Source organism: Trichosurus vulpecula, chromosome 4 (genome assembly GCF_011100635.1).
Source record: "Trichosurus vulpecula isolate mTriVul1 chromosome 4, mTriVul1.pri, whole genome shotgun sequence".
In the NCBI taxonomy this organism is placed as follows: Eukaryota; Metazoa; Chordata; class Mammalia; order Diprotodontia; family Phalangeridae; genus Trichosurus; species Trichosurus vulpecula.
In genome coordinates this window covers 119,415,770-119,432,538 of record NC_050576.1, presented here as the reverse complement: position 1 = coordinate 119,432,538, position 16,769 = coordinate 119,415,770, and the positions used below count along the sequence as shown (strand labels likewise).

The 16,769-nt window shown below is 37.8% G+C and overlaps 1 protein-coding gene across 1 annotated transcript in view; it reads left to right on the top strand.

Moving 5' to 3' along the window:
- USH2A (usherin) overlaps nucleotides 1–16,769 on the top strand; it is a 991,863-nt gene that overhangs the window by 903,524 nt on the left and 71,570 nt on the right. Inside the window, exons 61-62 of the mRNA XM_036755334.1 lie at nucleotides 11,050–11,277; nucleotides 12,615–14,131. Coding sequence (XP_036611229.1) covers nucleotides 11,050–11,277; nucleotides 12,615–14,131 — 1,745 coding nt within the window. The remainder of the gene's footprint in view (nucleotides 1–11,049; nucleotides 11,278–12,614; nucleotides 14,132–16,769) is intronic.

Genomic DNA, 16,769 nt, shown 5'->3' with positions numbered 1-16,769 from the left:
GGACATGTCAACTGTCATGATTCTATGACTTTATTGGTTGCTTTCTCAGTATTTCTCCCACACACATGTCCTTTCCCTCCCCTTTCTTTTAATAAAGTTATGTAAATCACAAAGGGACATGCACCTTATGCATAGTTTGTTGGTCACAGTGAAAAATGAAGGAAAAAGTGGATATATGGGTAGTCTATACTTATTTATTTGTCAGTACCTTATACACACACACATATATATTTTAATTATTCTGTACTATCTCTCATCCCTAAAGACTTCTTGCATTTTCCCTCCTCCACATCTTTGCTCACACTATTTCTTTAGTCTAGAATGCCCTTGTCCTCTTCTCCAGTAAAATTTCTACATTTATTAAACCTAACTTCAGTTCTAACTCCTTCCTGAAGCTTTTTCTAATACCTCTTTCAATAATGATCTTCCACACTTAGATCTCACATAACCGTTTTACAAATTTCTAACACATTTATTTGTGAATTTTGTACAGTTACCTCTGTGTATGTATTTTACCCCCATAGTTAGCAGTAAACTCCATGAGGGTCTACACTATGCTGATCTAATCTTTGCATCCCTTCCAGCACCTAGAACAATATGCTGTAACAGTAAGTACTTATTGAAAGTCTATTGTTGATGTGGAAATATTCTACAAAAAGTATCTCATTGTTTTATGGGGATGTTAGTATCAAAGAGACCGGGCAATTGAGAAAACAATGTTAGGGAGAGGTGCCTAGAATTAAAGAGGAGGTTAGTTATCTTGTATTAATGATTTTATGACAGACTTACATTGAAGAGAGCAATGTTACTTAAGATGTTTATGGAGCAGAGAGAAATTATAGAATTATACTTCTCTGCAACCTTCTAGAGGCTCTCTTGACTAATAATCCCTTTCTCTGCAAGGACATGGCAATTCTCCCTATCCCCTCACTTATTCTTTCCCCAAAAGAAAATACTCAGCCATATATATATATATATATATATGTATATATATATATATACACACACACACATATATATGTATATGTATATATATACATATATGTGTATATATTTGCACATATATATGTATATGTATAGTTATTTAGTAGATACCTTTTCCAGGACTGAATGAACAATTGGTTTATCTGTACTTCTCTGTATAGTGAGTCAAGATAAAATAAATATTTGACAATATTATCTTACTAAATACTTATTAAATACCAACTCATTAAGATATTCAACAAATTGACTTGAGTGATCTTTAATTTAAACACGTCACTATCAGTCAATAAGTATTTATTAAGTACCTACTATACTCCAGGTGGGGCATCCAGGTGGCACAGTAGATAGAGTCAGGAAAACTAATTATGAGTTCAAATCCAGCTTCAGACTCTGACTAGCTTGTGACCCTGTGCAATTCACTTAACCAATTTGATTCAGTTTCCTCATCTGTAAAATGAGCTGGAGAAGGAAATGACAAACCACTCTATTATTTTTGCCAAGAAAACTCCAAATGGGGTCATGAAGAGTCGGATGTGACTGAAAAAATGACTCAACACAACACCAACATTCCAGGTATTGGTGATACAAAGAAAAAAGCAAATAGTTTCTGCCCTCAAGTACCTTACATTCGGTTGGATGAGAAAATGCGTAGATATATAAACATATAGAGAACATACACAAAAATTACTATGAGGGAGTTTTGGGAGAGGTTGTGTTCAAATTTAGGAGAACTAGAGAAGGCTTCATGATTGCAGTGGTATTTGATCTTAGCTTTGTAGAAAAACCAGAAATTCCAAGAGACAGAAGTAGAGTGAATGCATTCTAGACATGGGGAAAACCCAGTGCAAAGGAGCAGGGATGGAAGATGGAGCATTATATGTACCAAACAGACGATAGGTTGTATTTAATCACAGCATCCTAGGAGGGGAGTAAAGAAGAAAAGAATGCTGAAAAGATAGGAATGGGCCAGATTTTGAAGATTATATATATATATATATATATATATATATATATATATATATATATATGTATATCTGTGTATGTATATGTGTGTGTGTTTGATAGAAGAATATATAACCCTTGAGGCAAGAAGGGGAACATTGGATTTTGTCAAGCAGGGGAATGACATGGTCAGACCCACACTTTAGGAAAATCATTTTGACAATTTGATATGAAGATGGATTGTAGTAGGGTGAGGCTCAAGGCAAGGAGAGCAAAGAGACAGTCACTATAATCATCCTAGCAAGGGCTGTTGAGAATATGAATTGAGGTGGTGACTGCTTGAGTGGAAAGGAGAGGTCATATGTAAGAAAGTAGAGTATAAGCTTCTTAAGGGCAGGAACCACATTTTCCATATAGCATAGCACATCTTGTAGGGCTGGAAGAGATTTTGGAGATCATTAATCTAATCACTCCTCACTTATGCTATTTCAGTAGCCTCCTGTTGGGTTTCTTTATCTCCCTTGTCCCTTGTCCAATCCATCTCCATTCAACAAGCATTTATTAAATGCCTTTTATTTTCTGGGCACTGGTAAGTGCTTAAGTTACAAATTTAAAAAATCTCTATCTTCAAGGAAGTTAAGTTCTGTATAAAAATACATGCTAAAGTGGCATTCCGAAAGTATGGGTCTCACCCATTCCCTCCTTTACTTGAAAAATTCCAGCAACTCTCTATTTTCTTTAGGATTTGGCTTTTAGAACCATCTGGCTCCAACCTATCTTTCCAGACTTAGCACGCATTACTCCCCTTCATGTAGTTCATGTGCCAGCCAAACTTTTCTACTCCTTACATACAATATCCCGCTCTCTTATCTCTATACTCTTTCACTGACTATCTCCCATAGCAATACATTTCCTCTTTACTTAACACCTCTTAAAATCCCTGATTTTTAAAAATTTAGTTCACATTCCATCTTCTATATGAGGCCTTTCTTAATCTCCAAATCACTATTGCCTTCTTCTTTCCCCCAAAAACTACTATTTACTTTTTATTGAGGCAGTGTGGCACAGTGGAGAAAAGCCAGCCTTGGAATTAGAAAATCCTGGGTTCAAGTCCAGCCTTAAAGGCTTACTGACTGTATGATCCTGGTCAGATAATTTAATCTCCTTTATAGCACTAGAAATTGACAAGGTGCCAGTTTCCATTTGTAGAGAGTTTCCGCATCGATATTTCTCAATACCAATAAAATCACAGGTCTGGTCCCTCAACATTCCTATCGATTTAGTATATATTTTGTATTTACTTAATTTTGTACAAAATTTTCCCCTAAATAGAATGTAAGCTTCCTGGAGGCAGAGATTATTTTTTTTCCTCTCTATTCTCAGTATGTAGCATAGTGCCTGGCACATAGCAAATGAGTAATAATTCTTGCTGAATACATAAATGAATGATTGAAGTAATAGCCTCTTTCTACAGATAAGAAAACTAAGGCCCAAAGCTGATATGACTTGGCCAAGGTCACACACCTAAAGAAAGACATAATGGGGTCTAGAACTTTTGGTGTGGTATCAGATACCACCTTCTTCCTTTGTATCTTTCCAGAGTTTCTAGTACAGTTTGTTATGTACGACTAGTATTCAGTACATGATGTGAATTGACCGTCTCCCTGACTATTTTGTCTCTCCCTCCTGATAACTGGCAATTTTACTGTTTTTTGAATGTTAGCCCAGCATACACTTAGCACATGTGTAGTATTCATTAGACCTAGAGAAATCTAGCAGTGTGCATAAGGGATATTTTCCTCTATTTTCTCCAAGCTTTTGGTGACATTTTGTGGGGATCTATGTTTATGTAGTAACTTTTTAGTATGTTTGCCACAGCGAGACTTTGTTCTGCCAGCTTAGGGATATAGGTAGGAGGGGGAGACAGGGATGAGTATGATTATAAGTTTGGCAGGCAAAAGCATTGGGAAAGGAAGTATAGGCCACACCAGTGAAAAATCTGAGGGTATGTTAAACCTTTACAGAATGGGAACATGGAATGTGTTTCTGTGTTAAGTAGAAGCCCAGATCATAATGGAAAATCACCAAATGTGGATTATTTTCTCAAGAGTAATAAATAGTTGAATGTTTTAAGATAAAGAAGCACTAGATATAGATATTTTACTAAAATTATAAAAGAAACTTTATGAATGGGGATGAAAAATAAATCCAATGTAGTACTATCTCAAACTGTTGGTTCACCACCCTGATGTCCATGAGAAGACTATGTGTTAGTCATTTGCCAACATTTTAAAATCATTAGAATTTCTGATGCTATCCAAAAACCTAGGCAGGTGGCTGAATGTAGTCTGTTCAGTGCATGAGCTTTGAGACTATTGTAAATGAACCCTACTCCAGCTTCACATGGTTTAATTTTCTATTCTAAACTGAAAATCTAGGCTTTTGTCCACAGCAAGTTCCCCAGTGTCTCATTGTGCCAAGGGGAAATACCATTCCGTATAAAACAAGGCAAAAGTTTCCTTATCAGTCCAACTGAGGGATGAGTGAATTGGTTGTATTTAACCCTTGGTTCCTCCCAAGCTCCCTCTAGGCAAAAAAAGAGACATTTCATGTGAATTATACCCTGGGTCTTTGGCACTCACTGTAACTGAGCAGTCAAAGGGAACCCAGTCAGGCATTTAGGATTTATAAGCTGAAACTCACTCACACAATGAGGATTCTGGGGGAAGGGAGGATTATAAGTGAAATCCAGACAGAAAGAAATGTTTTACTATACAATTTAGAGACCAGTCAATTCAGAATGGTTGGTTTTTCCAATATGAAAATTCACTCACACACACAGGCATGTATACTCAAGTACATACGTGTGCATATGCATATACATGTGTATATATGTGTGTACATGCTTACAAGTGTATACATATGTGTATACGCATGTATATGTATGCACCTATTTGGAGGCAGTGGTTGTGTGCGTGTGTGTGCATGTGTGTGTGTGTGTGTGTGTGTGTGTGTATGTGTTTAAACAGTGCTCCCCCTGGTGACCACGGAGGAACACACCTCATCTCCTCATTTCATTACATTTAAAAAAGAAGAATCATTCCTAAGATCCTAAGTGTTGAGGAAGGTGGCTTCTTCTCAAATACACTACAAAGCCCAGAGTAAAAGCTCTAGAAACTGCTGGATCATCAGATCAATAGATTCAAAGATGACTAGGGTATGTGGGTTTATGCAGTTTAAACATATTTGTTCAGGGAGTCTGCCTGAGCAGACTTTTATTGACACCTACAGATCAATGCTAATTTTTGATCATTTTCAACCTACAAAAACCTCTTGACCCCATGGCCGCCTTTGGGGCACTTCAAGTCGTCAAAAGCAATCAGAGCAGATGATGTAAAATTGTCAGACTGCTTAAGACTCCAAGTAGTCACAGCTGTCCCCAGGAGCAGGCCTGGGAGGTTAGCAGATAGGCCTAAGTTGCCAGCAGAGTCCCTCCCTGGCACACAATTTGCCATATCCTGATGCCTTTTTACTTCATGAAATGGTAAGCTGATTTGATGCCCTAACTCTTTTGACTCTTGTGCCTAGAAGTTCAAAACAGAACCAAGTGAAAAGAAGGCTAAGCTTGGTGAAGAGATTAAATTGATGAAAACTAAGTGGTCCCAGTTTATTAAAGTAACACCACTTTTTTTTTCCTCTTCGATCATTATTTTCTAGTGACTGTCCTCTGATGGACTGTCAAACAAATGTGACAGCTCAGGTTAACAGTGACTGTGTTTTGTCTCAGAACAAAAAAAAATCCAGAATAAAGATACAGGAGGGGCAAAGAGAGAAAAGTAGGACAAGTATAAAGTGGTAGACTAGAGGATAAAAAGACTTGAGGAAGAAAGAATATTGCACATGAGAACTCCATTGAAAAGATGGGATGGAAGAAAGAGAGGGAGGGAAAGCAGAGACAAATAATGACAATAGAAAGGAAGAAAAGAGGAAAAAGAGGAAATATGAGAATATGAAAATTGTCAGGCTGGAAAAGCATAATTTAAAAAAACAGGAGGGGTGAATATCAACTTTTATTTTATCAGTTTCCAGGGGAGGGAGAAGGGAAGGAGATATGCAAAATATCATCACTGTAAGAGAAAGGCTATGATGATACTTTTATGGACTAAAGGCCGGGTCAATTTTAAGAGGAAAATCAATCAGTTGAAGGAATCAATCAGTCAAACTCAGTTATCTGACTTGATATAGATGAAGTGACCAGTTGTGAAACAGATTTTTTCTCCTACTTTTCAGCTAGCCTTTTTGGCATTTTGTAAAAAACCAGCCTAATTTAGTTCTAAATAAAACTTCCTCTTCCCTTATGTTGGGATTATGTCAAGAGTTACATTTACATGGGATGCTTTGTTACCTCTAAAACAGTCCATACTCTGGCAAAATATGTTTTGTCATTTTTTTTCACTAAGTTACCAAGTTGTCACATGCAATTGGCTAAAAAAACACACAAAGCTATTAATTAAGTGTAACATTTAAAATTGTACATGTGGAAGAGGTGATCCATTAACGAAAGTATGTTTTGTGTAACTTTGAAGAAATAAACATTTTATTTCAGGATTGTGTTTTTTTCTTAACATACATTTTGAATTTTGAGAAGTTTTATTTTATAATCACAGTAGCCCCATACGATGAAAAATATAAACCAAAATCAACAGAAGAGCTGATTTCAATTGCATTTTATACCAACATAAGTTCAGCGCCAAATCTCAATGCCAGACATGAACTTAAACTTGAATCCTGTAGCCTAACTTACAGTTCATAATTTTGCAGTAGGTGGTGTGTAAGGTTGGGGCCAGGGCAGTTGGAATGCTTCTACTTTCAAGGATCTAAGCCATAAATGTTTATTAAAAGAATCTATAATGAAATCAGTTTTGTTATTTTTTTAATGGTTGCCTTGAGTATGTTGGATGAGTGAATGCAGGCTGTTAATCATTAAGTACTCATGTTACAAAAAGTGTTTGATAGTATTGCCATCTAGGGGCTGAATGAAATTCTCAGCCCTGAAATAAACTGTAATTGAGCAGGTGCTGCTATTGACAATATACATATGTTTTTGCTTTATAGCCCACATGCTTTTCATGTTTCTTATGACAAAAGATATCTCTAAATGTCCCCTAGCAGCCAACCCTTTTTTATATATAATCTGTTAGAGGTGATTACTATTTGTATCGGAGCTTATGCTTTTTTGGCACCAATTACTGAATAGTCCTAACAAAGAATTATACTTTTTTGCATTATTAATCTTGCCCGTGTTTGCCCTGTTTCACAGAAAACGAATCGTTTATCAGAAAAGTATGTTTGTAATCGGGACTTGTGGCATCTTCACATTTAATATTCATTATGGTCATTCCAGCTCTGTGCTGTATTTATCTAAAAGACCAATCCAGTGTTGTGGAGAAATAACTATTTAAATATTTATCATCTAACTTTTAATATTTAAAAAAGAAATTAATATTTCTGTAAAATTTGTTGCAGAGTCTGGTTGCTTAGCAAATGTTTAAATATTAAAGAATTCCAGGGGTTGGCATTTAACAGTTTAATCAGACTTATTGAAACAGGGAAATTGGCTTCACAAATTTTTGCTACATAAAGAAAATTGTATTTTTCTCTCTACCTGTGTTTAATAGCTGAATAAGAAACATGAACACAATAATTCAAACCCCTAAGTATGTAGAAATGGTATTCTGTAGTTTTGCCTAAATCAACCTTGTGGAAAAATGGTTCACTTTGCTTTGATGTACCTTTTATTATAAATCATTTGGACAAATTGTTATACCATATATCTCTAAGCTAAGGAGAATCACCTTAAGGTAAAATATAGGCACACATATTTTTAGCCAGATGTTGCTCCTATTTAAAGCTGTAACTAGCAGTAACTGTGCCTCTGGCAAAATGAGGGTGCAGTTGCATTGCAGAGGGGTGGCTTCTCCAGGGAGTCCATCCCTCACTCCCATGGAAGTTGAAGGGCAAGGTATGACCCAGGAGAGGGGTATTACAGTGACAGGAGGCAAAGTGGCTAAGGCTATGAGGTGGGGTATAGAGTTGGCAGTCACCACAGGAGGAAGTGTGCCCTCCGAAGTAGGAAGAAGCCCATGCCTTTTGACACCCTGTGACAAAGCCCTATTTGCCCCCACACTGTTACCCAGTCCTATAAAACAAAGCCTCCCCCAAGACAAGAGGGACAAGTGATGACCCCACTCAGCACACTTAAAACTCCAGAAATCCCAAATTAATCCCCTATACCCTAACTGTGTACACCATTAACTTAGTTATAACTCATCCTTAAGTACTTTATCTGGAACTATACATATATGTGCACAAAGCTAAACATGCACATATATATGCACGTGTATATATAACATGCGTGCATAGATCTATAAGTGAAAACTGATCCATTTGTGATAGGCCTGACAATTACTTGACTCTTCTGCTTAAATATAATCAGTTACCTTGCTTTTCTGTAAAAGCATATGGCCGAAGTCCATGGACAATGTTTGTGTACTCCCAATCTCTTGTGTAGAGGACAAGGTTGATTTATCTTCTGAACAGGAAAAAGAAAAAAGCGAAAGGGCCAAGCTAATCTGTGAGCTCTCTCCTGTAGACCACAGAGAAGAGTGCCACCTTTGATGAGATTCCTTCTGAGCTCCCATCAGCCTATTATTGTGGAGTTACTGAAAAACAACCGAGAGATTTCTATGTCCTTTACACAAGGAGTGAATGTATATGTGCATGTGTTATACGAGAGGAAGATGTGTTCATCTTGATGGAGGAAAACCCATAGACCCTCCTCACCAATATATGAATGAGTGAATGAATGAACGAATTAAAAAGCATTTGTTAAGTGATCACTATTTATAAAGAAATGTGCTAAGCACTGAGGTTATAAATGGAAAAGCAAGCCAGTCCTTGCTCTCAAGGCATTCATGGAGACAACACCTATTATAGGTTTAGGTGGTAAGTCAGGTGGAAAGACAAAGGGGTCCAGAGACAAAGTGGACTCTAACGCATCTTCTGTAATATCATTTCAAATGATAAAAATAAAATCATATTTCTTTCTGATGTTGAACAATTTAAAGGTGCTAAGGACTTGGGTGGGCAGAACTTTCATTTCCAGGCTTTCAGCAGCTGTGGCTAATGAGAAGTCAGACCTGCAGCGTCTGAAGAGGAAGCTGCAAAGTCATACCTCCACAAGGGGTGCTCCCCTTGGTTATGGCTGGTAGTGGGGCAAGAGAGGAAGGATAAAGAGAGAGGTTGATATTCCCAGAGCTCTTAGTCATACCTGATGGAAGCAGGTAGAATAAGGTGGGAGACAGTGGGCCTCTTCTCTACCAGTTGCTCCCCTTAAGGATCGCCATGTTGTCTTGCCCATTAAAATGTGAGCTCCTTGAGGACCAGGAGACAGTGGCTGTGTTGTTGTTTTGCCTTTTTCGTGTACGTCACTGACATAGTGTAAAATTTCACTTGGTAAGTTAGATCCCAAAGAATCTAAATTTGGGAAGAGCTGAATCTAAGGTCATGACTGGAGTTCGGAGTTTTTCCTCTTACTTTCCTTGGAGTTTTTGAGATTTCCTGAAAAGGAAAAAGCAGAATTGAGGGGACAAGAAGAAAATAGTGGGTTTGTCACAGGATACATGGAGCAGCGGTAGGATGACTATAGCAGCTGATGGCAGAGACATCTGCAGGTTTTTCCTCAAAAAAAAAAAGAGGGGAGAGGTCAAAGTTCTCCTGTGAGAGTACTAGAAGTGAAAGCTAGAGAGAGGTAGGAAATATACTTTTTCTTAATGTGAGGAATCTCCCAGGTGTCTAGAGAGCTGAGAGACAGAAGGAACCAGTGTTCCTTATCCCACTCTCCCCTTCAGGTGGGTGTGATTGGCACCTGATTCTAATCATGATCTTTTATTCTGTTAAAGACTTTATCTGACTGATCCAATCTAATTTCTCATTAACACCTGTGATTGCTCCTTTCCTTATATTTCCTCGTGCTCCATGGTTTGTGGCATGGGGCTATAGGAACCATATAGGAGAGAGTGACTTTTCCTAGTAAAAGGTTAGAATCTCAGCCCGTTGTTAGAGGATGTTCACTCTCTAATTGGGTTAAGGGGGGCCCATAATCACAATCCATTCATTTGTTTCCTGACTGTACTTGCAAGAGCACACTTACTAGGAATTGAAGGCCTTTTAAAATCTCCTTCATCAGACATGAGCTTAATGTAGGGTTACGTTTTATCTTCTTTGTTTAGTACAGTGCTTTACACACAATAAATGCTTAATAAATGGTTATTGACTGACCATAGGGGCCAGAATGGAAGAAGACCTGATAACCTGCAAGGGCACTACAATTCCCAGGGCTCTTGGGTTCTGGATCATGAGCCATCTCCACCAGGAGAGTTCCAGGAGGATCTGGTGGTCTGAGGGGTAGCAATGGTTTGGCCTGTCTGGCACATGCTACCTCCTGTCTCTCTCAAAATGATGCTATGAGAAGGCTAAATTGCCTGATGTGCCAATAACTGATCAAAGTTATTGTTGGTGTTGGTAGTGGTGATGGTGGGCCCATCTGCACAGGGTTTGATTCCTCTGGATAATGGCTACCATGGGCCAGGCTAGAAGCAAACCAAATCATCTCTACTTGTTCTTTTGTCTATAATTTAGATATTTAAAGAAGAGTTAGGGATGCTCTTGATATATCCCTAACTTTTCAGGATGATCTGGAAGGCCAGTATTCCACATGCTTACAAAATTTACCTAGGTACTACTGTCAAGAGTTGTGAATGTTGGATTGAGTAAACTATTGATCTGATGCAGCACTTTACTTGTATTTCTATCTTGTAAGTTTGTTTTTTTAATAAAAGCAAGAGCCTTGTTTACTCTATACTCTCTAAATACCCTGTGCCACACAGCCCTCTATCATATCCACAAGGGATGTTCAATAAACATTGCTTCTTAATGATGATAATGAAATGACTACCGTTCCCTCGTGTGTTTTTGCTAGATGATATCAGTCGGTGAATGACCTTCAGATAATGATCACCAGTTTTCAAAAGGAGCATCATTAATTATTTATTTCTATTACAGGGAACAAGGCACCAGGCCCACCTTTTTGGGTTAGAACCATTCACTACCTATCACATTGGAATTGTAGCTGTCAACCATGCAGGAGAAGCATCAAGCCCATGGACCCCAGTTCGCACCTTAGAATCTTCCCCAAGTGGGCTGAGCAACTTTACAGTGGAAAGGAAAGAGAATGGGCGTGCCTTGTTACTTCAGTGGTCAGAGCCTCTTAGAACTAATGGTGTGATTAAGGTACTATTTTCTCTTACAGCCATAGAGTTAATGTTAAAGTGATTAACTATAATTCATGTATTTAGCACTTTAATTTTTTTTTTAATTTTTTCTTTTTAGCAACACTATGAGGAAGATAGCAAAAGTATTATTTTCCCTATTTTACAGATAAGGCAATGCTTGAAGAGCCTAAGAGATTTACCTGTAGCCAACTTAGCAAGCATCAGAGTCAAGATTAGAACCCAAGGCTCTCCTGTGTCCATGTATTTTCACTTTGCCCCACCTCCTCTCAATATACTATTCTAAGATGACCCTTTATGTCATGAACTGATAACTGTGGGATTAACACTTTCATCACGTGCTGTTTTCCCCTGCTCGCTTCTCAGGGCACACTACTGTTCTCTCTAGCGCCACATAGCTATAGAAGAAAGAGAGAGAAAAACATTCTGAATCCCCCTTCACGGTTATCTATTTAAGACATGACTAATACATGCTTCTAGAAGAAAATGGATTTTAGCAATTAAAAACCTAAACATGACTATTGCACACCATCCCTCTTTATTGCATCCATGAGAAGTGGCATAGCAGAGAGTTAGATACCATGGTTCTACCTCCCAGAGATTTCTTTGAGATGATAGGCTCAAGCAATGACAGCTACTGTTCACTTTAAGAGGAATGAGAGGAAGCAGTAGGGTGCAGATCCACTTTGATCCTATGGTTATGAAGGAAGGAAACAATTTTTAAGCAACCACTGTGTGCCAGGCATTGTGCTAATTGTGCATTAGCACTTCTCAAATATATTATTTGGTTCTCATAATAACTCTGAGTGGTAGGTAGTATTATTATCCCCATTTTACAACTGAAGAAACTGAGAAAGAGAGTAAGTGACTTATCTAGGGTCACACAGCTAGGAAATGTCTAAGACTGCATTTGAACTGAGGTCTTGATGATTCCAGGTCCAGCACTCTATCCACTGTGCCACCCAGCTGCCTCTAGGAGGCAGCTAAGAAAAGCTGGTTCATAATTTTCCCTTTGCTAAACCCCAAATGCTTTGGGTCAGAGAATCAGACTTAGTACTTTTTTTTTTTTTTTGCTTTTAGGTCATTAAATAGCATTTTGAGTACCGTTTCAGGGATTGTTCATTATTTTTTTAAATCATTGTTCCTCCCTTTAGAGAGCTTACTTTCTATACAGACATTGCTGATCATCCCCACTTATGGAAAGATCCAATGTACCCTTCAGGCCAGGAGGTAAATGTCAGAATTAGAAAGAGAACAAAGGTAAAGGATTTTAAAAAAACACAACAAGAAATCGTTTGTATATTTTACAGTTGTTCCTTTATTCTCATCTCCCTACAGGCATATAATATCTTCAGTGATGGTAACCTGGAATATACTGGCTTGTCTCGTCAGTTTCTTTTCAGACGCCTTGATCCTTTTACCCTCTACGTATTGACCCTGGAGGCCTGCACTATGGCAGGCTGCACTCTCTCTGCACCTCAGGGTCTCTGGACAGCCGAAGCCCCTCCCATGTCTCAGTTGGCTCCCACAATCCAGTCTGTGGGGGCAACAAGCATTGAGCTGAGTTGGTCTGAGCCAATTAATCCAAATGGAAAAATAATTCACTATGAAGTGATTCACAGATGCTTCAAGGGAAATGCTGGGGGGAACAGGACAACTCAAGCAGAAGAGAAAATTGTTTTCACAGAATATAACACTGAAAGGAATACATTTGTGTATAATGACAAAGGTTTACAACCTTGGACTCCGTATGAATATAAAATCCGTACTTGGAATTCAGCAGGTCACACTGATAGCCCTTGGTCTGTGGTGAAGACAAAACAAGCCGCACCAGAGGGCCTTTTGCCACCTGACTTGGTCTTTGAATCTTTAAACCCTCTGAGACTGATGATTTCTTGGGCCCCTCCAGAACAGCCTAATGGGATCATCCATTCCTATCGACTTCAGAGAAATGAAGTACTCTATCCTTTCAACTTTGATGCTGAGACTTTTAATTATACTGATGATGAATTGCTTCCTTACTCGGAGTATAGCTATGCAGTGATAGCTTGCACAGCTGAAGGCTGCTCAACTAGTCAAGCTTCCACCATCCAAACTCCAGAGGCAGCCCCAGCTCTAGTCAATCCACCCTCTCTTTGGGCTCTCAGTGCCACTCAGATAAATGTGTCTTGGTCACCTCCTCCAATCCCCAATGGAGAAATTATCAAGTACTTCCTGAGGTTTGATGGTAAAGAATACCATGCTGGCAAGAACCTGTCTGGGGTGGTTTCCCACCTGCAGCCATTCACTGAGTATGACTTTATATTAACAGCCTGTACTAATGGAGGCTGCATGTCTAGTGAGGCCAAATCTGTTAGAACAATGGAGGCTCCACCACAAGGCATGGGCCCCCCAAAATTACAAGCCACAGGCTCGGAGTCAGTAGAAATTACCTGGCAAGCTCCTGCTAATCCAAACGGGCAAATAATAAGTTATGAGGTTAGGAGAGATAGAGAGATTGTCTATATGGGTCTAGAAACTCGCTACCATGATTTTAAACTTTCCTCAGGCAAGGAGTATGGATACACAGTGACTGCCAGTAACAGCCAAGGCAGCACCTCTAGTCCACTGGTTAAAGTCAGAACAAACCCCTCTGCACCATCTGGGATGGCACCTCCAGAGCTACAGGCATGGAATTCTCAAGAGATTGAAGTGAACTGGAATCCTCCTGCGAAGACCAATGGTGATATCATTAACTATACCCTCCAAGTATGGGATTCATTTGAAACAGAGGCAAAAGCCATACACATGAACATAACTCACAATTCTTTTGCTAGACGGTCATTCATGGTGACCCAATTAAAACCCTATCACAGGTAGGTATCCAGTTCTTTGTGTCCTTGAATTCTTATTGTTCAGTTACTCAGTTTGTCTGATTCTTCATGACCCATGGACTATAGCACACTGGGCCCTACTACGCTCTACTGTCTCCCAAAGTCTGCCCAAGTTCATGTTCATTGTTTCCATGATGCTATCTATCCATCTCATATTCTGCCGTCCCCCTTTGCCTTTTGCCTTCAATCTTTCCCAACATCAGGTTCTTTCCTAATGAGTCCTATCTTCTTATTATGTGGCCAAAGTCTTTAAGCTTCAGCTTCAGTACTTGACCTTCCAATGAACAGTCTGAATTAATTTATTTAACTATTGACTGATTTGATCTCCTCGTTGTCCACAAGACTCTCAAAGGTCTCCTCCAGTGCCACAATTTGAAAGCATCAATTATGGAGCTTTCCTTATAGTCCAATTCTCACCATCATACATTGTTTTTTGAATAGAGTACCAATAGTACTTGGTTAAGAAATGAGCGATAGGGTGTCCCACCAGGTTCAGTGATAAATGTGCTAGTACATGGTTCTGCTCACTTTGATTTTTATCAGCTTATGTATGTCTTCCCAGGTTTTTCTGAAACAGTTCTGCTCATCATTTCTTATAGAAAAATAGTATTCCATTATAATCATATATCACAACTTGTTCACCCATTCCCCAATTGATGGACATCCCCTCAATTTCCTATTCTTTGCCACTAAAAGAGCTGCTATAAATATTTTATACATATAGGTCCTTTTCCTTTTTTTATGGCCTCTTTGTGATACAGAACTAGTAGGGACATTGCTGGGTTAAAAGATAAGAACAGTTTTATAGCTCTTCAGGCATAGTTCCAAATTACTCTCCAGAATGGTTGAATCAGTTCACAACCCCAACAATGTATTAGTGTCCATTTTTCCACATTTCTTCCAACATTCGTCATTTTTTTTCTGTCTTCTTTGCCAATCTGATAGGTGCAAGGTAGTACCACAGAGTTGTTTTAATTTACATTTCTCTAATCAGTAGTGATTTAAAGCATTTTTAAATGATTGTAGATAGCTTTGATTTCTTCTGAAAACTGCCTGTTCATATCCATTGATCACTTATTAATTGGGGAATGATTCATATTCTTATAAATTTGACTCAATTCTCTATATATTTGAGAAATAAAGCCTTTACCAGAGAAATACTGTAAATTATACACATATACACACACACAGAGAGTTTTCTGCTTTCCTTCTAATGTTGGCTGCATTGGTTTTGTTTTTGCATTTTTTTGGTTGATTCCCTTGATATTCTTGACCTTTTGCTCTGCCAGATTAATTTTATTATTTTTTAGCTCTAAAACATATTTTGGTAGTTTAATTGACATGACATAGTAAATTAATTTAGGGAGAATTTTCATTTTTATTATATTGGATCGGCTTACCCATGAGCAATAAATATCTCTCCAATTGTTTGGATCTGACGTTAGTGGTGCAAAAAGTGTTTTGTAATTGTGTTCATATAGTTCCTGGGTTTGTCTTGGCATGTAGAGTCTCAAGTATGTTTATATATCATCTTCAGTTATTTTAACTGGAATTTATTTATCTCTTCCTTTTGGGTTTTGTTGGTAATATATAAAAATACTCATGATTTATGTGGGTTTATTTTATGACCTGCAACTTTAATGAAATTTTTCATTGTTTCAGGTAGACTTTAGTTGGCCAGTTTAGTTTAGTTGCCATCATATCTGCATAAGTGATAGTTTTGTTTCCTCATTACCTGTTCTATTTCCTTCAATTTTTTTTCTTCTCTTATTGCTCTACTAGCATTTCTAGTACAATATTGAATAATAGTAGTTGAAATGGGCATTCTTGCTTCACCCCTGATCTTATTGGGAAGGCTTATTGCTTATCCTCATTACAGATAATGCTTGCTGATGGTTTTAAGTAGACATTACTTATCATTTTAAGGAACGCTCCATATGCTTTCTAGTGTTTTTAATAGGAATGAGTACTATATTTTGTCAAGAGCTTTTTTCTGCATCTATAGAGCTAATCATGTGATTTTTGTTGGTTTTGTTATTGATATGGTCAATTATGGTGATAGTTTTCCTAGTATTAAACCACCTCTCTCTTCATAGTTTAAATCCTACCTTGTCATAGTATATGATCTTTGTAATATATTGTTGTAATCTCCTTGCTAGTATTTTGTTAATTTTGTGCATTCATTAGGGAAACTGGTCTACAGTTTTCTTTCTCTGTTTTTATTCTTCCTGGTTTGTGTATCAGCACCATATTTGCCTCATAAAAGGAATTTGGTAGGATTACTTCTTTGCCTATTTTCCCAGATAGTTTGTATAGCATTGGAATTAATTGTTCTTTAAATGCTTGGTAAAATCCATTTATGAATCGATCTGGCCAGAACATTTTTTTCTTAGGGAGCTCATTGATGACTTTTCAATTTCTTTTTTGAAGATAGGATTATTTAAATAATCTGTTTTTCTTTTATTGCTTGTTTCTATAACTTGTTCTTTGACCCACTCATTCTTTAGGATTAGATTATTTTGTTTCCAATTAATTTTAATTTGTGTTTCAATGGCCCTTTATTGAATATAATTTTATTGAATTGTGATCTGAAAATAATTCACTTACTATTTCTGCTTTT